The sequence below is a fragment of the Symphalangus syndactylus genome, chromosome 22 (genome assembly GCF_028878055.3).
Source record: "Symphalangus syndactylus isolate Jambi chromosome 22, NHGRI_mSymSyn1-v2.1_pri, whole genome shotgun sequence".
In the NCBI taxonomy this organism is placed as follows: Eukaryota; Metazoa; Chordata; class Mammalia; order Primates; family Hylobatidae; genus Symphalangus; species Symphalangus syndactylus.
In genome coordinates this window covers 20,252,873-20,273,404 of record NC_072444.2, presented here as the reverse complement: position 1 = coordinate 20,273,404, position 20,532 = coordinate 20,252,873, and the positions used below count along the sequence as shown (strand labels likewise).

At 46.0% G+C, this 20,532-nt stretch overlaps 1 protein-coding gene across 3 annotated transcripts in view; it reads left to right on the top strand.

The window, feature by feature from the left end:
- The first annotated feature begins 1,585 nt into the window (after positions 1 to 1,585).
- Positions 1,586 to 20,532, top strand: part of PADI4 (peptidyl arginine deiminase 4) — a 55,219-nt gene continuing 36,272 nt past the window's right edge. For 2 of the 3 annotated variants that reach the window (XM_063631156.1, XM_055261789.2), the window contains exon 1: positions 1,607 to 1,703. In XM_063631156.1, the coding sequence (XP_063487226.1) occupies positions 1,612 to 1,703 (92 nt within the window). In that variant the 5' untranslated portion in view covers positions 1,607 to 1,611. Of the gene's footprint in view, positions 1,704 to 20,532 lie in introns of all 3 variants that reach the window. The other variant, XM_055261788.1, reaches the window with a different exon arrangement.

Genomic DNA, 20,532 nt, shown 5'->3' with positions numbered 1-20,532 from the left:
GCTCAAACTAGTTCTAATCATGCGGTCAGCCAGAGAAACTGGGTTTATTAACACTTACTGTGTGCAGGCAGTCATGTAGATGCGTCAGAACGTCAGACCCGGCCACATCGTCATCTGCTGATACAGAAGATAAGCTTTGAGCCCAGATAAGGTGGTCTGAATCCAGATCCCCACTGTAGGGCTTGTGAGACCTTGGGAGTCTCACTCAATCTAAGTCTTTGTGGCCTCATCTACACAGGGGCATCCTGATAGGACCCACTCCATGGGGATGTTGGCATGAGGCAGGATTTGAACTAAAGCCTGCTTGATCCCACAGCCTGGCTCTGAATTAATGAGGCAAATTCTTTGCTTCAAAGCCAAAGCAAGCAAACAAAAATGAGCACAAAATATCCAACTTGCCGAATGCTCTGTGTTCATGCCAGACCCCCATGCATGCGTCCTCTGAGTGCTCCTTGTTGGGACCCATCTGCCACCCCCCAATTGCCTCATTAAAGGCAGAGCCTGGCACCAACGGCCCAGGTGCAACCACAGCTCTGAGGCCGCATGGACGCCCCCCTGGCAGACGTGGTCCACACCTGCACTGTCTGGTCTGACACCCAGAGGCCCTGGCAAGAGGCAGGTATCCTGGAGCATGCAGAGAACATCAACTAACATGCCAGGAAGCTCATCTTCTCCTCCCAGCTCTGCCGCATGCTAGCTCTGGCAGCTTGGGCAAGAGCTAGTCACTTTTACTCTCTGAGCCTCAATTTTCCTTCTGTAAAATGGGTTGTAATAAGCCCATATATACCTTGTATTGTAGCGAGATGTAGCTGTGATACAGTCTGGAAAGCACGTGTCATATAGACAGGCAGCTAATGAATCTCACACTCTGGAACTGGACACCTTTGGTTCCAATTCTGGCTCTACCACTCTCGAGCTGTGGAAGCACTCTGCACCTCCGTTTTCTCCTCTGTAAAGTGGGTATAATAATGGCACCAACGTCAGAGGGCTGCTGTGAGGGTGAAATCAGGGGATAATGGTATTATCTAGTTCACAGGTTTGTCGTAATAAGGTATTCTATGTGAAGTGCGGGAAAACGTGCCTGGTGTAGAGAAAATACCAAGAATGTGAGCTGTCACGTGGGCGGCCCAGGTGGAGAGAATTGTCCCAAGCCTGGTTGGTCTTTGAACGCGTAGCCTGGCCTGTGACTGCTTACCTAAAATCTCCCTGCTCTTCCCACCTTCCCCTCTCTGATACCCGTTTGACATAGGTGAGATTGGATAGATCAAGGTGTTCAGGGCTTCCAGGCAGGGATGGGGCTATGGGCACGACGACTGGGACCCAACCCCTCAGCCCCACTCTCCACCCCAGGCTTTCTGAGCCATCCATCCTTCCCAGGAAACTGACAGAACCACTCTGCCACTGGTACCAGCCAGCACTGACACCCATCTAGGGGTCCAAGGGGCAGCCCCAGGGCAGAGGAGATTTTGAGAGCCCACACCCCTGACCTGAGTGGGGAGGGGTGAGCCTCTGGGCCACAGACCGCAGGTGCTGACTCATGGCCTCCGCTGGGTGGTATAAAGGAACCAGCCCAGGGGCTTCCTACAGCCAGAGGGATGAGCTAGCCCGACGATGGCCCAGGGGACATTGATCCGTGTGGCCCCACAGCAGCCCACCCATGCCGTGTGTGTGCTGGGCACCTTGACTCAGCTTGACATCTGCAGGTAAGAGGGGGACCTTCTGGGGTTTTGCAGGCAGGTCAAGAGATGCTGGATGAGCCAGTTCTACTGACACAGGAGCATGTGTTTGGCTCCAGGCTCCAGGCTCCAGGCTCCAGCCTCCGCAGGCACTGCCAGGGGAGTAGCTGGAGAGAGAAGAGCCCAGCAGCCCTGGGAAGTGCCAGTCTCATAGCTGTGGGTTCTTTGCCATGTACAAGTGCAAATTCCCCAGGACCACACCACAGATAAATTATTATGGGGCAAACCAGGCCATCCGTCTCCCTGTCTTCATCGAGGTCAGGAAATCGAGACCATCCCGGCCAACGTGGTGAAACCCCGTCTCTACTAAAAATACAAAAAATAGCCGGGCATGGTAGCGCACAGCTGTAGTCCCAGTTACTTAGGAGGCTGAGGCAGGAGAATCGCTTGAACCAAGGAGGCGGAGGCTGCAGTGAACCGAGATCGTGCCACTGAACTCCAGCCTGGGTGACATAGTGAGACTCCATCTCAAAAAAAACAAAAAAAAAATTAGATGGGAATAGTGGCACATGCCTGTAATCCCAACTACTCAGGAGGCTGAGGCACAAGAGTCGCTTGAACCTGGGAGGTGGAGGTTGCAGTGAGGCAAGATTTAACCACTGCACTCCAGCAAGAGCAACAGAGTGAGACTGTGTCTCAAAAAAAAAAATTTAAAGGTGGCAAAGCCAGGACTGTCTGACCCTAAACCCACCCTGCTTCTCAGCACACCCTGCCTCCAAATGCTGTGGAGTGGACCCCCCCTGGGCACTGCTCCCTGTGGGCAGAGCTCATTCAGCTTCCAAAGGATTTGGTAAAAGCCTAGAAGGGGTGGGGGTCCAGGAGGTGCCAACTGCAAAGGGCAGTGGGTATTCAGAAACTGCCATCTATGGTCTCTCTTCTTCCTCCCAGGGTCTCCTTCTTTTTTTTTTTTTTTTTTTAGACAGAGTCTCGCTCTGTCCAGCCCAGGCTGGAGTGCAGTGGCGCGATCTTGGCTCACTGCAAGCACTGCCTCCTGAGTTCACACCATTCTCCTGCCTCAGCCTCCCGAGTAGCTGGCACTACAGGCACCTGCCACCATGCCCGGCTAATTCTTTTGTATTTTCAGTAGAGACAGGGTTTCACCTTGTTAGCCAGGATGGTCTTGATCTCTTGACCTCGTGATCCACCCACCTTGGCCTCCTAAAGTGCTGGGATTATGGGATTACAGGCTTGAGCCACTGCACCTGGCTGGGTCTCCTTCCGAATAGGAGACCATTTGGTATGATAGTGGGGAGCCTGGACAAGTCTGTTTGTATTTCTGAGCCTCGGTTTACCCATCTGTAAAATGGGAAAATTAACACCCCTTGCTGGGTTGTGGTGAAGATTAAATTATATAATGCACACCAAGTGTCTGGCAGAGGGGTCCCCTTTCCAATGCAAATCAAAGAAAATGACTAAGGTGAGTGTCAATCATTTTCAGTGATTTATTTCCAAGGTTAAGGACGTGCCCAGGAAAAGAATACAGAAACAGGAAAAATCTGTAGTCCATGCTTTTTCCTAAATGGGTCTGGGGACTTCAATATTTAAAGGGAAAAGAGTGGGTATCTGGCTGGGTGCGGTGGCTCACGCCTGTAATCCCAGCACTTCAGAAGGCCGAGGACGGTGGATCACCTGAGGTCAGGAGTTTGAGACCAGCCTGGACAACATGGTGAAACCCCATCTCTACCAAAAATACAAAAATTAGCCAGGCGTGGTGGTGGACACCTGTAATCCCAGCTACTCAGGAAGCTGAGGCAAGAGAATCACTTGAACCCGGGAGGCGGAGGTTGCAGTGAGCCGAGATTGCACCATCGCACTCCAACCTGGGCAACAAGAGTGAAACTCCACCTCAAAAAAAAAAAAAAAAAAAAAGTGGGTATTGGGGGAAAGAGGAAGAAAGAAAAAAAAGATGGGTAGATAAGAGGTAAGTGGTTGCATTCTTCTGAGTCTTTGATCAGCTTTCACTGAATACATTTTCCGTGTGAGGTGGGGAGAGGAATAGTCACTTATGCCTTGAGCTCAGTGAATCTATATTGTCACATAAGATAAACATAGAGCAAAGGAAGAAATCAGATATGCATTTGTTGCAGGTGAGCAGAGGGATAACTTTGATTTCTGATTTCTGTCCTTTGTTCCATGCCTGTGAAGATAAGCTATTAACTTACATTGTCAGGGTGAAATTCAACAGAACTGGTTCAGCAGAAAGATCTTAAGGCTCACGAGGAATTTCCTTATCAGCAAATTGTGAGGGAGATATGTAACTTTTTTTTTTCTTTTAATGTTTGTAGCCATCTTATTTAGAAACAAAATGGGGCTGGGCACGGTAGCTCATGCCTGTAATCCCAGCACTTTGGGAGGTTGAGGTGGGCAGATCATGAGGTCAAGGGATCGAGACCATCCTGTCCAATATGGTGAAACCCCGTCTCTACTAAAAATACAAAAATTAGCTGGGCATGGTGGCGTGCGCCTGTAGTCCCAGCTACACGGGAGGATAAGGCAGGAGAATCGCTTGAACCTGGGAGGCAGACGTTGCAGTGAGCAGGGATGGCACCACTGCCCTCCAGCCTAGGTGACAGAGCAAGACTCTGCCTCAAAAAAAAAAGAAAAAAAAAGAAAAAAACAAACAATGAGGCCAGGCGTGGTAGCTCAGGCCTGTAATCCCAGCACTTTGGGAGGCTGAAGTGGGCGGATCACTTGAGGTCAGGAGTTCGAGACCAGCCTGGCCAACATGGTGAAACCCCATCTCTACTAAAAATACAAAAACTTAGCCAGGCGTGGTGGTGCCTGCCTGTAATCCCAGCTACTCGGGAGGCTGAGGCATGAGAATTGCTTGAACCTGGGAGGCAGAGGCTGCAGTCAGCCGAGATCATGCCAGCATACTCCAGGCTGGGTGACAGACCAAGACCTTGTCAAAAAAAAAAAAAAAAAAAAGGAAGGAAGGAAGGAAGGGAGGGAGGGAGGAAGGAAGGAAAGAAAGAAAGAAAGAAAATGGGAGGCAGATTTGCATGACCCAGTTCCCAGCTTGACTTTCCCTTTGGCTTAGTGAGTTTGGGGTCCTGAGATTTATTTTCCTTTGACAGCAGCAAGGACTGCATGAGCCTCCATGTGTGAGAGTGGCAGACACTGAGTGCCACCCTCATGGGGATGTTTGGTCAGGAGATGGCGGATGCTGGAGTTGGAGGAATGATGGAATGATGTCACTGTCTGGAGCTCAAGCTCCCAGTGCTGGCTGTATGGAGGGTATTGGAAGTTACAAGAAGATTCAGCTCTGGATGGTCTTATGATAACACACATGGGTCACATGCTTGAGGGAATGCACATACCTGGTGTGAACCCCCAGATGTTTATGAAAGTTCCTTGTTTAGGAGCTGAGAACATCTGGAACACAGCCAGAGGAAGCACACACATCTTAGAGTCGAATCCCAGTGGCCCAGTTCCCAGCTGGCCCTTACCTCTCTGAGCCTCAGTTTCCCCATCTAGCAGGGAGAGTGGCTATAAAGGTGCCAGACCCACCCGTTTGTGCCCTTCTCCCTTCCCCTCTTGAGGAAGCCACATGGGACAGAGGGGGCTGAAGCGGACCTAGCCCCTCGGTCCACCTGCTGTGCGCCCCTCGGCCTCCATTGTCTTTTGAGCCCCTTATTCATTTTCTTGGTGGACCAGACACATGGAGTGTCCCTCTCCTGTCCCCATCCTCTGACCACAGTGCCCAGGCAGTTGGAAGACCTGGCTTATCACTGAGGCTTTGAGAGAATGAAGGAAAACAACAGCACACAGAACCAAGAGAATGAGCCTCTGGGCTTTGGCAGAGAAACAAGGGCCTTGGTTAAGTTTTGGTCCAGCCAGGTAGGTCTATCGTAAATGGAGGCACCTGAGCAGAAAGGCACCGGAGCCACTGGGGCATCTCCTGGCCGGGAACTGCCCCCTGGGCTGAGCTGTCTGCTGCTTCATTTATTGTTATTATAGTAGCCGTCCCATACTGAGCAGCTACCACATGCTGGGCCCTCCAAACCCTGCAGCCACCCAGGAAGCATGTCGACGTGATTCCCATTTTACAGAGAAGGAAGCTGAGACCCAGGAAGGGCCAGTGGCTAGGTCAAGGTCACACAGCCTGTCAGAAGCAGCCCAAGCTCATTGCCTCTCTCACTCCCTTGAGGCTGCCTGCTGCTCCTGGCCTGGCCTGGGAGAGGTTTCCCGTGGGCAGCTGAACCACTCCAGCCCAGCTGGTCTGCAGGAGAGTATCTGATCCCAAACTGCTTCAAGCAGCTGGTGATGGCTGAGTGCAAAACCACAAGCACATGCTGTGCCCTGGCTGGCTGGTGTAGACAGACTGGCCTGCTGTGGTATGTGGTATGTTGGGAATTAATATGTTCCGTTCACACTGACCCTGACAATCTCCCCGAGGCCCAGGTCAGTGCCACCCAGGGTGATGACAACCCAGCCATCCCGCTCCCCACCCCCGTCAGCATGGGAACCAGGCTGGGAGCAGGTGGAAAAGCCACCACCCGAGCTGAGGGGACAGGCAGGGACAGCCATGGCTTGAGTTTAGCAGATGTAGAATGATGTCGTTGTCAAGGAGAACTGGGGGGATTCCACAAGGGAACCCCAGATTTTCCACCTTGTCCTATCCACCTTGTCCCATCCACCTTTGTCCTCAGCACAAGGTCTGGTACACAGTGAGGGGTGAGTGAGTGTGTGGTGATTGATTGATTGAATGAATGAATGAAGGAATGAGTGTGTGTTTTAAGGGAAACTATGCCTGTCACGCAGGAGGTGCTATTTAAGTGTTTTTTGAGTGAATGAAAGAAAGTTGAGAGCAGGAAGCGTGTCATTCCTCTTTGCATCCCCTATAATGCCTGGGACGTACTTGACACTCAGTTATTATGAAATCTTTTTTTGCAACAAGAGAGGGCGGAGGATAAAAGGGAAAGAGAGAAAAATTGAGAGGGAGATGGAGAGAAAGAGAACATACTCAAAAACATTCCACCATCCTGACATCAGCCACTACCATCCCTTACAATGCAGGAGCCCCTACATGCCAGGCCACTGGGACATAGTTTTTGCTTCCATGACCCCTCAGGAAGGACCCCCCCACCTGCCACCCACTGGCTCCTTTGGTCAAAGACTGCAGTGTTAGTTCAACAGGAGAGGGAGGAGGGGAGCAGCAAGTAAAAGAAAACTTTCTAAAAATTGGTGCCTGCTGTGACCCACACCCTTTTCTCATACCTTCCCTTGTAGCCCTGGGAAAGAGGAATTCTTCCTTTCCATTTTGGAGAAAATTCTGGGATCCTACACTGGGTTCCCATTCAGGGGCTTTTCCCCCAACCCCCAGTCCCCACCCACAGTGACCTCACAGCCTCCCGGGGCTACCCCTGTCACTTGGACCTGGCTGCCTTCCTGACCCACAGCTCTGCCCTGACCCCTCCTCTCTCGGCCCCTATCCACAGGGTGCCTCTACCCAGATGGCCCAGCGAAAACAAAACCAGCCTGGCTCCCTGCCTTTTCCTCCTCTTGATGAGGAGGCTGCCACCCCCATCTTCCCATTTATGTCAATAACACTCCTAGCTGTACACAGTGGTTCACACCTGTAATCCCAACACTTTGGGAGGCCAAGGTGCGCTGATCACATGAGGCCAGAAGTTTGAGACAAGCCTGGCCAACATGGCAAAACTCCGTCTCTATTAAAAATACAAAAATTAGCTGGGCATGGTGGTACACATCTGTAGTCTCAGCTACTAGGAGGCTGAGGCAGGAGAATCATTTGAACCTGTGAGGTGGAGGTTGCTGTGAGCTGAGAGCACACTACTGCACTCCAGCCCGGGTGACAGAGCAAGACTCTGTCTCACAAATAAATAAATAGCCGGGCACGGTGACTCACACCTGTAATCTCAGCACTTTGGGAGGCCGAGGGGGCCAGATCACGAGGTCAGGAGATCGAGACCATTCTGGCTAACACAGTGAAACCCCGTCTCTACTAAAAATACAAAAAAATTAGCCAGGTGTGGTGGTGGGCACCTGTAGTCCCAGCTACTCAGGAGGCTGAGGCAGGAGAATGGCGTGAACCCGGGAGGTAGAACTTGCGGTGAGCCAAGATCGTGCCACTGCACTCCAGCCTGGGCAACAGAGCGAGACTTTGTCTCAAAAAAAAAAAAATTAAAATAAATAAATAAAATAACACCCCTGCCCAATAACAACCCCCCCCCACCCGTCTCCCCAACCCCGCACCCAGCATCTGTCTGTGGCTACATTTCAGCTGGGCATTCAGCAGAAGCTGTGGGACTGCATGACTGGGGCAGAGCCTCAATGTGCTCATCTGTAAAATGGGAAGAGGGATACCTGCCTCACAGTAGCAAGACCTCATAGTGCTGCCATGAATGTTCAGCTGATGAGACAATGTGTGTAGAATGCCAGGCTCACAGTAGCTCTCAACAGATACCAGCGTATGCATTTTCTCCAGCCTCAGTTTCTTCATTTGTAGAAGGGGAACTGCAATAGCACCTATGTCGCAGAGTTGTCATGGAGATACCTGTAGAGACGGAGTTTAGCCATGTTGCCCAGGCTGGTCTCAAACTTCTGGACTCAAGCAATCCACCTGCCTCAGCTTCCCAAAGTGCTTGGGTTACAGGCATGAGCCACTGTGCCTGGCTGTGTGTATGGCTTTTCTGCATAAGAAAATAGCAATAACAATGCATGCCACAGACATAATGCCTTTTTTTTTTTTTTTTTTTTTTTGAGATGGAGTCTTGCTCTTGTCGCCTAGACTGGAGTGCAATGGTGAGATCTTTGCTCACTGCAACCTCCACCTCCCAGGTTCAAGCGATTTTCCTGCCTCAGCCTCCTGAGTGGCTGGGATTACAGACACCCACCACCACACCTGGCTAAATTTTTTGTATTTTTAGTAGAGACAGAGTTTCACCATGTTGGCCAGGCTTGTCTCAAACTCCTGACCTCAGGTGATCCACCCTCCTCGGCCTCCCAAAGTGTTGGGATTACAGGTGTGAGCCACTGTGCCTGGCCATCATAATGCTTTATTTATTCTGTCCTGTGCATCATGGCATGGTTCCCTCAGATTCCACTCAAAAATCAGGCTAATTCAACAAACTCGTGTTAGCATCTTCTTTGGCAGTGGTTCTCACACTTGAGTATGTATCAAAAGCATCTGGAGAGTGTGTTAAAACACAGATTGCTGCTGGGCACTGTGGCTTACGCCTGTAATCCCAGCACTTTGGGAGGCCAAGGTAGGAGGATCGCTTGAGGCCAGGAGTTCGAGACAAGCCCGGGCAACATACTGAGACTCTCATCTCTATAAAAATGTTTTTTACATTAGCTGGATGTGGTAGTGTGTGTCTGTAGTCCCAGCTACTCAGGAGGCTGAGACAGGAGGATTGCTTGAGCCCAGGAGTTCAAGTCTGCCATGAGCTATGATTGTGCCTCTGCACTCCAGCAAGACCTCCTCTCAGAAAAACCAAAACAAACAAAAAACACACACTTCTGGGCCCCACTCCTAGAGTTTCCAACTCAGTAGGACTGAGTGGAGCCCAAGAATCTGCATTTTTAACAAATTCCCCGGTGAGGCAGATGCTGCTGTTCCGAAGACCACACTTTGGGAAGCATTGGTCTTTAGGAAGTGCTGGATGCTGGGCACAGCAGGGTGGCACCAATGCAGAGAAAGAGGTAGTCGTGATGTGGCAGGAATGGCACCAGGCTGGGCTGCAAGAGGACCCAGACCTGCCATTATCAGCCAGCACCCAGACACGTCACTTTGCCTCTCTGAACCTGTTTTCTCACCTGTAAAAGAATAACAATGGCTCACTCACAGGATGATTGTGAAAACAAAGGTTAATGGCCACACAGAGAAAGGTGGGTAGCTTGTCATCTGCTGCAGGCATGCAAATGCCAACTCAGGCAACAGTGTCAGGACGGGAGAAGGTGCCAAGACCGAAATGTCACTGAGGATGACAGAAATTCTAAATGTCAAACTCCCAAACGGAGGCGGGGAGAATAACCTGACTGCTGAGTGTGACTTAATGTCTTGATCAGACTTCCCCGTGACTTTGAGCTCTGAATAAACATTTTTATATTTTCACCTTTTGCCATTCATATGCACACAAGGCGAAAATTGGCATGCTGATCTTTTTTCTTTTTTTTTTTTTTCTGTTTTTTTTTTTTTGAGATGGAGTCTCGCTCTATCGCCCAGGCTGGAGTGCAGTGATCTTGGCTCACTGCAAACTCCGCCTCCCGGGTTCATGCCATTCTCTTGTCTCAACCTCCCAAGTAGCTGGGACTACAGGCACCTGCCACAACGCCCGGCTAATTTTTTTGTATTTTTAGTAGAGATGGGGTTTCACTGTGTTAGCCAAGATGGTCTCGATCTCCAGACCTCATGATTCACCTGCCTCAGCCTCCCAAAGTGCTGGGATTACAGGCGGGAGCCACCGCGCCCAGCTTTTTTTTTTTTCTTTTTGTGGAGACAGGGTCTCGCTATTTTGCCCAGGCTGGTCAAAAGCAGTCCTCCCACCTCAGCCTCCCAAAATGCTGGGATTACAGGCGTGAGCCATCGTGCCTGGCCAGCATACTAACTTTTTAAAAAATCTACTACTACTTTTTCTTTTTTCTTATGAAGATGCTGATTTTGGTTCAAGTGTTTTTTTGATTGCCTGCCACTTTTCCAGACCTCAGCCATCATATCACTCAAGAGTACAGGGTTTTACCCAGGATCAAGAGAGAGACAGAGGCGTGGCGTGGTGGCTCATGTCTGTAATCCCAGCACTTCGGGAGGCCAAGATGGGAGGATCCCTTGAGCCCAGGAGTTCGAGACCAGCCTGGAGATAAGGAGACTCCATCTCTACAAACAATAATTATTTTAAAATTAGCCAGGGGTGATGGCATGTACCTGTGGTCCCAGCTACTCAGGAGGCTGAAGTGGAAGGGTCACTTCAGCCTGGGAGGTTGAGTTGCAGTGCACTGTGATTGTGCCACTGCAGTCTAGCGTGCGTGAAAGAATGAGACCCCATCTCTTAAAAAAAGAGAGACAGAGACATTCAAAGACAGAGGGTGTATTAGTTTCCTATTTGTTAAAAGAAACACAAGACAAATTAAATTTAACAGCTTAGTGGAGCAAAGAACCATTAGTGAATCAGGCAGCCCCCTCTACCCAAACCAGAATAGGTTCAGAAAGACTCAGGAGCTGCCACATGGTTGAACAATATTTATGGACAGAAAAATGAAAGTGACCCACAGAACACAGAAGTGAGGCTCAGAAACAGCTGGATTGACTACAGCTCGGCATCTGCCTCATTTGAACATGGTTTCAACAGTTGGCTGCCTGAGATCAGCCAAAACAGTGCTTGGTATAAAAGTAGGTCACAGGCTGTTTACACCTCCAGTTAGGTTACAGTTTACTATGTACAAAGAAACCTTTCAGCTGAACTTAAAATACCTAAGGAGGCAGCTGTGGGGTAAACTTAATATAACACATTGCTGCTGTAACAAATCACTACAAACTTAGTGACTTCAAACAGCACAAATTTATTACCTTCCAGTTTGCAAGATCAGAAGTCCAAAAAATGAATCTTACTTGGCTAAAATCAAGGTGTCGGCAGGGCTGCATTCCTTCTGGAAGCTCCAGAGAAGAACCCATTCCTTGCAGCTTCTAGAGGCGCCCGCATTCCTTGGCTTGTGGCCCCTTCCAGCAACAGCATCACTCTGATCTCTGCTGCCATCATCACAGTTTCCCTGACTCAGACTCTCCTTCCTCCCTCTTATAAAGACCTTTTTTTTTAAATTTTTTTCTTTGGTTTTTTTTTTTTTTTTTTTTTTGAGACGGAGTCTTGCCATGTTGCCCAGGCTGGAGGGCAGTGGCGCGATCTTGGCTCACTGCAAGCTCTGCCTCCCGGGTTCATGCCATTTTCCTGCCTCAGCCTCCCGAGTAGCTGGGACTACAGGCACTTGCCACCATGCCCAGCTAATTTTTTTTTTTTTTTTTTGTATTTTTAGTAGAGACAAGGTTTCACCGTGTTAGCCAGGATGGTTTCGATTTCCTGACCTCATGATCCGCCTGCCTCGGCCTCCCAAAGTGCTGGGATTACTAGCATGAGCCACCGCGCCCAGCCTTAAAGACCTTTGTATTACTGGAAAGTGGTCCCAATCCAGACCCCAAGAGAGGGTTCTTGAATTTTGCCCAAGAAAGAATTCAAGGTGAATCCATAAAGTGAAAGCAAGTTTATTAAGAACGCAAAGGAATAAAAGAATGGCTGCTCCATAGACAGAGCAGTCCCAAAGGCTGCTGGTTGCCCATTTTTATGGTTATTTCTTGATTATATGCTAAACAAGGGGTGGATTATTCATGAGTTTTCAGGGTAAAGGGTGGGCAATTCCCTGAACTGAGGGTTCCTCCACTTTTTAGACCATATAGGGTAACTTCCAAGCATTGCCATAGTATCCGTAAACTGTCATGATGCTGGTGGGAGTGTCTTTTAGCATGCTAATATATTATAATTCATGTATAACGAGCAGTGAGGACGACCAGAGGTCACTCTCATCATCATCTTGGTTTTGGTGGGGTTTGGCCAGCTTCTTTACTGTCACCTGTTTTATCAGCAAGGTCTTTGTGACCGGTATCTTGTGCTGACCTCCTATCTCATGCTGTGACTTAGAATGCCTAACTTACTGGGAATGCAGCCCAGCAGATCTCAGCCTTATTTTACGCAACCCCTATACAAGATGGAGTTGCTCTGGTCAAATGCCTCTGACACTTGTGGTTACATTGGGCCCATCTGGCTAATGTAACCCATCTGGCTAGGATAATCTCCCCATCTCAAGGTCGTTAACTTAATCACATTTGCAAGTTTCCTCTTCTGTGTAAGGTAACATATTCACAGGTTTGGGGGCCTAGGGTGTGGTCATCTTTGGGAGACCATTGTTCTGCCTGCCACAGAGGGCTGATCTCATTTTGAGGAAGAAATTCCTTTTGGTTGGAGTGATAAAGGGAGGATTCAGTGGCAAAGAATCCACTGAGATGGGCCTTCAGGGCTGGATTGGATTCTGCAAGAAGGATGTGGGAAGGGAGAGCCCTCCAGATGAGGGGCAGGTGAGAAGCAAAGCCCGGGAGATGGGAAGGTGGGGGGCAGGTGCAGGGAACTGTGGGCCATTCAGTCTGACCATAGCACAGGGAGAGCAGCACGGGGGACCAGTGGGGGCCAGGCCAGGGCCCACCCTTACTCTCTTTATGAAGCAGAGATCCAATATACCTAACTCTTGAGTTTGGGAAAGTGACTTCACCTCTCTGTGCCTCAGTTTCCTCATCTGTAAAATGAACAGTACCCGCCTTACAGGCTGGTGGTGAGAACCAAATTAGTTAATGTGTGGAAAGAATGTGAACAGTGCCTGGAGCAGAGTAAATTGCCTGTAAGTAATTGCTGTCATTTAAGAATGTGAGCCGGGGCGGTGGCTCATGCTTGTAATCCCAGCACTTTGGGAGGCCGAGGCGGGCGGATCACGAGGTCAGGAGATCGAGACCACGGTGAAACCCCATCTGTACTAAAAATACAAAAAATTAGCCGGGCGTGGTGGTGGGCGCCTGTAGTCCCAGCTACTTGGAGAGGCTGAGGCAGGAGAATGGCATGAACCTGGGAGGCGGAGCTTGCAGTGAGCCGAGATTGAGCCACTGCACTCCAGACTGGGCAACAGAGTGAGACTCTGTCTCAAAAAAAAAAAGAATGTGAAATTGACTTTGTGAGGGTAGAATGAGAGCCCAAGCCAGGGTGGGCAGGAGATGGAATGAAATCTCCTCTTCTGTCTACTTCAGACCTCTTAGGTTCTTCAAAGGCTATTCAAATTCCATCTCCTGAAGGATCAACATCAGAATGCTAGTGATTGTCTTGTAAATCAATTAAAATGACCAAGACGAGTCTCAATGATTTTAGGAGGTTTATTTGCCAAAGTTAAGGACACGTGTCTGGGAGGCAGGTCTATGCCCTTCTCTAAAGATGATTTTGAGGCCTTGGATATTTAAAGGAGAAAGGGCAGATATTGGAAGAAGAGAAAGAAATTTTTTTAATGTGTGGGTGGATAAGAGACAAACAGTTGCATCCTTTTGAGTCTTTGATCAGCCTTTCACTGAAAACACAATTTTCGTGTGAGGCAAGGTAGAGGAATAGTCACTTATGCATTCATCTAGCTCAGTGAATCTGCATTTTTACATAAGATAACATAAATATAGTGGAGAGGAAGCAATTAGATATGCATTTGTCTCAGGGGAGCAGAGGGATGACTTTGAGTTCTCTCCTTTGTCCTGTACCTGTAAAGATAAGCTCTGTCCTTTGCCCTGTACCTGTAAAGACAAGCTATCAGCTGGGCGTGGTGGCTCACGCCTGTAATCCCAACACTTTGGGAGGCCAAGGTGGGTGGATCACCTGAGGTCAGGAGTTTGAGACCAACCTGACCAATATGGTGAAACCCTATCTCTACTAAAAATACAAAAAATTAGCCGGGAGTGGTGGCATGTACCTGTAGTCCCAGCTACTTGGGAGGCTGAGACAGGAGAATTGCTTGAACCTGGGAGGCGGAGGCTGCAGTGAGCTGAGATTGCGCCACTGCACTCCAGCCCGGGTGACAGAGTGAGACTGCATCTCAAAAAAAAAAAAAAAAAAGAAAGAAAAAAGATAAGCTATAAATGTACAATTGCTAGGGAGAAATTCAACAGAACTGTTTTAGGGTTAAGATCTTTGGGGCCCACAAGGAAATTCCTTGTGGGCCAATTGTGAGGGAAGTATGTAGCTTTTTATCTTTATAGTTATTTTATTTATGAACCATGAGAGGCAGGTTTGAGGGACCCAGTTCCCAGGACTCTTCCCTTTGGCTTAGTGAGTTTGGGGTCCTAAGATGTATTTTCCTTTCACAGTCTGTAAGTGGTAAGATTCATTTTCTTCTAGGCAATTTATGTCTTCTTCCCTCCCTTCCTTCTTTCTTTCCTTCTTCTTTCTCTTTTTCACTCTTTCTCCCCTTCTCCCCATCCCACTCCTTCTTTCTTCTGGTATACTGTATTAGCTAGCTACGCTGTGTAACAAACTGTCCCAAAACTTAGTGGCTCAAAATGATAACATTTATTATATCATAATTTCTATAGGTCAGCAATCCAGTATGGTTTAGCCGGGTTCTGTGCTCCAAGGTTTCAAGGTATTGGTAGAGCCGTAGTCATGCTAAGGCTTGATCAGGGAAGGTGCCACTTCCAAGCCCACTCATATGGCTGTTGGTAGGATTCAGGGCCTTGCAGGGTGTTGGGACCTCAGTTCCTCCCTGGCTGTTGGCTGGAAGCCTCCCTCAGTTTCCTGCCATGTTGACCTCTCCATAGCTCACAAAATGGCAACTTGCTTCATCAAGGTGAGCAAGCTAAGAAGGCAAGAGACAGGCAGACAGAGAGACAGAGAGAGACAGAATTCTATTGTAACCTTATGACAGAAGTGATATTCCAGCACTTTTACCATTTTCCATTGGTTAGAAGGAAGTCAGTAGGTCCAGCCCATACTCAAGGGGAGAGAATTACACAAGGGCATGAACAGCAGAGATGGGAATTACTGGGGACCATTTTAGAAGTCTGTCCACCATATACTTTTCCTGTATTTTCCTAATTCTTTATAATGAATACATATAACTCTTAATATAGAGACAAATATTCAATACAAAGATAAAAATAGAAAATGTAATCCTAGGCCAGGTACTGTGATTCATGCCTGTAATCCCAGCACTTTGGGAGGCCAAGGCGGCAGATCACTTGAGTCTAGGGGTTCAAGACTAGCCTGCATGACATGGCAAAACCCCATCTCTACAAAAATACCAAAATTAGCTGGGTGTGGTGGTGCACGCCTGTAGTCCTGGCTACTTGGGAGGCTGAGATGAGAGGCTAGCTTAAGCCCAGGAGGCAGAGGTTGCAGTGAGCTGAGATCACACCACTACACTCCAGCCTGGGCAACAGAGTGAGACCTCACCTCAAAAAACAAACAAACAAACAACAACAACAACAACAAAAACCACACGTAATCCTAAGTGTTTCTGTGACCTTATATGGAAGGAGTTCTGCCTCTCTAGGGAGTCTCCACTGTGAATCCACTATAATTTATTAGCTATTCTTTTGTGGGTATTTAGACCACGTTTCAGTGTTCACATTACAGAAAGGGCTGCTCTGAACTTTCTTGAACATGTCTCCTAGTGAACATATGAAAGAGATTCTCCAGAGTGTCTGCCTAGGAATCGAATTGCTGGGTTTGGTGTTGGCTAATAACACCAAGTTGGGTTTTTTTTTTGCAAAATGGTTAACTTCACACTCCAGTAAGCAGTGTGTTAGAGTTTCTGCTGAATCATATCATCTATAGTGTTATTTTTCACCAGTTGAGTGGGTATAAAACCCTATTTCTTTATGGTCTTCACCTTTTCATTCTCTTACTTGTTAGTAAGGTAAAGTGCCTCTTCATGTTTTCATGTTGATTTGCCTAAGTTCTTTAAATAGTCTGCATGCTAAGCCTTTGTTGGTTTTATGTTGTGAATATATTCTCCTTAGATTGTGCTTGTCTTTTTACTTTATATTGTCTTTCAATTAACAGATTTTATTTTCTTTTTTAATTTTTAAATTGATGTTAATTTTTTAAAAAATAGAAACAGGGTCTCACTATGTTGCCCCGGCTGCTGTTGAACTCCTGGCTCAAGTGATCTTCCCACCTTGGCCTCCCAAAGCACTGGGATTACAGGCATGAGCCACCACACCTGGCCTATTTATTTACATCTAGTTGAATTTTTTTATCTTTTCCTTCAGGTTTACTGGTTTTGTGTCTTGTTTCAGAGAAAGCATAAATATGTTATCCTGTATCCTCTTTTAGAGATTCAAAGTTCTGACTTTCACATTTAAGTCTTTATCTCCCTCCAGCTGATTTTTGTGTATAGTGTGAGGCTGGGATCAATTTAATTATTTTTCCAATTTAGTATTTTCTATATGAATTAGCAATTGCTCCAGCAACTTTTATGATATAGTTTCTACTACCTCCAGCCATCTGCAAGCCTATTTCTGTCATAGATCAAGTTGTATTTCCTTTAAGTTTTATCCTTCCTTTGTCTTGGCCTGAGCCATTAAAACCCCATCTTAAGTTCCATGGCTTTATAGGAAGTCTTATACCTGGTTGAGAAAGTGCCTCACCTTTTACTACTTTTCTTTACAAGTACCTTGACCAACTTAGTTCCTGGATTTCTCGTGTAGATTTAAAAATCAACTTGTCAAGTTCCATGAGAAACCCTAAAATTCCATTGAATATATAAATCCATTGGACAGAATTCATACCTTTACGGCAATAAGCCTTCCTAACCATATACATAGTATTTCTATTTCTTTGGATCTTCTCTAATAGCTTTCAATAAAGTTTGAATATTTTCTTCATAAAAATCTTACACATTTTGCTAGATTTATCTTAGGTGATTTACAGTATTTTTTCCTTTTGTAAATTATATCTGTTTTTTAAAAATTGTTTTCTTCTTGAAGAAATGGTTTGCTAGAAAAAAAGAAAAATATTTGTTTCCTATTTATTGCTGATGTATAGAAATGTAGTTTATTTTTTCCTCTTTGTTAGTCACCTTATTAAAGTTTTGTCTTTTTGTTTATTTTTAATTTTTAAAAAAGTTTAATTCACTCTTTTGGGGTTTGCAGACAACTGTATTTTCTGTCAATATTGGCAGTTTTTTTTCTTACTTTTCACTCTTTATATCTTTTACTTTATGGCTTTTTTTTCTCTTGCTGCAGTGGTTAGAATCATCCACACAATGTCAAAAAGATGTGAGGGTGAGTATCCTTACCACGTTCCTGATTTTTTTTTTTTTTTCTTTAAACAGAGTTTCACTGTGTTACCCAGGCTGGAGTGCAATGGCACAATCTTGGCTCACTGCAACCTCTGCCTCCTGGGTTCAAATGATTCTCATGCCTCAGTCTCCCCAGTAGCTGAGATTATAGACGTGCACTACCCAGTTAATTTTTGTATTTTTAGTAGAGACAGGGTTTCGCCATGTTGGCCAGGCTAGTCTCCAACTCCCGACCTCATGGGATCTGCTTACCTTAGCTTCCCAAAGTTCTAGGATTACAGGCATGAGCCACTGCGCCCAGCCCCATGTTTCTGACTTTAGAGGGAAGGTTTTCACATTTTCCCTGTTAAACAGGACGTTCTCTGTGGGTCTTTTGTTAACCTTTTATCAACTACCTACAGAAAAAAAAAAAAATCTGCTTTATCCTCAGTAATGTTTCTTTTGCTTTCCTAATATTTTTTCTCTTGATCCATGTTGCCAGAGATTTGTCAGTTTTATTGGTCTATTCTAAGAACCAACTTTTGGCTTTATTGATTGTTTTATTATTTCACAGATTTCTTCCAACTTTATTTTATCTTGGGACTTTACATTACATTTTCTTTTTCTATTAATTTTCAGCTTTTACTTTCTTTTTGAAAAATATAAACATTTAAGGCATAAAGTATCACTTTTACATCTCCCCAAAAGTTTTGAAAATAGTATTTTAGTTATTGCTCAGTCCTAAGTATTATTACTTACTTTCCATTATTAATTGTCCTTTGACTTGTGAGTTATTGAGATGTCTGGTTTTAAATTTCCAAATGTATGGGGCTTTTACAAACATACTTTATACTGGTGACTTCTAACTTAGTTACATTATGATCAAAGAATCTGCTGCCCATATATTACCTCTCCTTTAATGTTTGTCACACTGTTGTTGACTTGCTTTATGGCCAATTACATAGTCACTTTTTTAAATGACCCATGATGCATGTGTGCTTTGCTTGGGAAAATGTATATTTGCTAGTTGTGGGATACACAATTCTATATATATCCACTAAATCAAGTTTGTTAATTATGTTAGCAAAATCTGTATTATTACTAAATTTTTATCTGCTTAATCTATTGTTAATTGAGAAAGAAGAGTTGAAATCTTCGACTCTGATGGTGGTTTTGTCAACTTCTTTTCCCTATGAATGTATTTCTAATAATGTTTGCCTTATATGTTTTTTTTTTTTTTTTTTTGAGACACAGTCTTACCCTCTCACCCTGTCACCCAGGCTGGAGTACAGTGGTGCAATATTGGCTCACTGCAACCTCTGCCTCCCAGGCTCAAGTGATCTTCCCACCTCTGCCTCCTGAGTAGCTAGGATTACAGGTGCATGCCACAATGCCTGGCTAATTATTTTGTATTTTTTGTAGAGATGGGGTTTTACCATATTGCTCAGGCTGGTCTTGAACTCCTGGGCTCAGGCGATCTGCCCACCTCGGCCTCCCAACGTGTTGGTATTACAGGCATGAGCCACCATGCCCAGCCTTGCTTTATATATGTTGAGGCTGTTATTAGATGCATACAAGTTTAGAATATCTCCTAGGTAAGTTAAACCGTATATCATTAGGTTGCAGTCCTCTCTATTGATACCAATGTGTTTTGTCTAATCATTTATTTTTTGATATTAATATATCCATCCCAGCTCTCTTTGGGTTAGCATTTGCTTAATGTATCTTTTGTCCTTTTTAAAAAAATTTCAACTTTTCTGGATCTTTATATTTTAGATGTGTTTCTTGTAAACAGTATATTACTGGATTTTGTTTATTTATTGAAAACTCTATTTTAACTGGCAATACTAATCCTGTTATATTTATTTTGATTATTTACATTTTTTTTTTTTTGAGATGGAGTCTCACTTTGTCACCCAGGTTGGAGTACAGTGGTGTGATTTCAGCTTACTTCAACCTCTGCCTCTCGGGTTCAAGCAATTCTCCTGCCTCAGCCTCCCAAGTGGCTGAGATTACAGGCATGTACCACCATGCCCAGCTAATTTTTGTATTTTTTTTTTAGTAGAGACTGGGTTTTGCCACATTGGCCAGGCTGGTCTCAAACTCCTAACTTCAAGGGATCCTCTCGCCTCAGCCTCCCAAAGTGCTGGGATTACAAGCGATTATTTACATATTTGGATTTGTTCTTACCAATCTTTTATTTTTATTTGTCCAATTTCTCCCTATGTGGCCTTTTACTCTTTCCTTGCTTTTTTGGAAGGCAGTTCTCCTATTCATTTTCTTATTATTGCATTTTTCCCATGTGTAGAAATTTATAAATGCTATTTCTATTATTTTGGTGAATATCTTTATTTATTTTATTTCTTAAAGACAGGTTCTTACTCTGTTGCCCAGGGTGGAGTGCAGATGTTGTGGAGTGCAGAATCATGGTTCACTGTATCCTTGACCTCCTGGACTCAAGTTATCCTCCTTCCTCAGCATTTTGAGTATCCATGACTACGGGCACAAGCCACCATGCCCAGCTAATTGTTTTATTTTTTGTAGAGACAGGATCTCCCTATGTTGCCCAGGCTGGTCTCAAACTCCTGGGTGCAAATGATCCTCCTGCCTTGGCCTCCCAAAGCGCTGGGATTATAGGCATGAGCCACCATGCTCGGCCAAATACCTTTAAAAGTATAGGCACATAAAAGTTTAGGCCAGGCACAGTGGCTTACGCTTGTAATCCCAGCACTTTGGAAGACCAAGGCAGAAGGATCGCTTGAGGCCAGGAGTTTGAGGCCAGCCTGGGTAACATAGCAAGACTCTGTCTCTACAGAAAATTTTAAAAATTCGCTGGGTGTGGTGGCATGCACCTGTAGTCCCTGCTGCTTGGGAGGCTGAGACCCGAGGATCACTTGAGCATAGGAGGTCAAGGCTGCAGTGAGCTGTGATCACATCACTGTACTCTACCCTGGGTGACAGAGGGAGATCCTGTCTCAAAAATAAA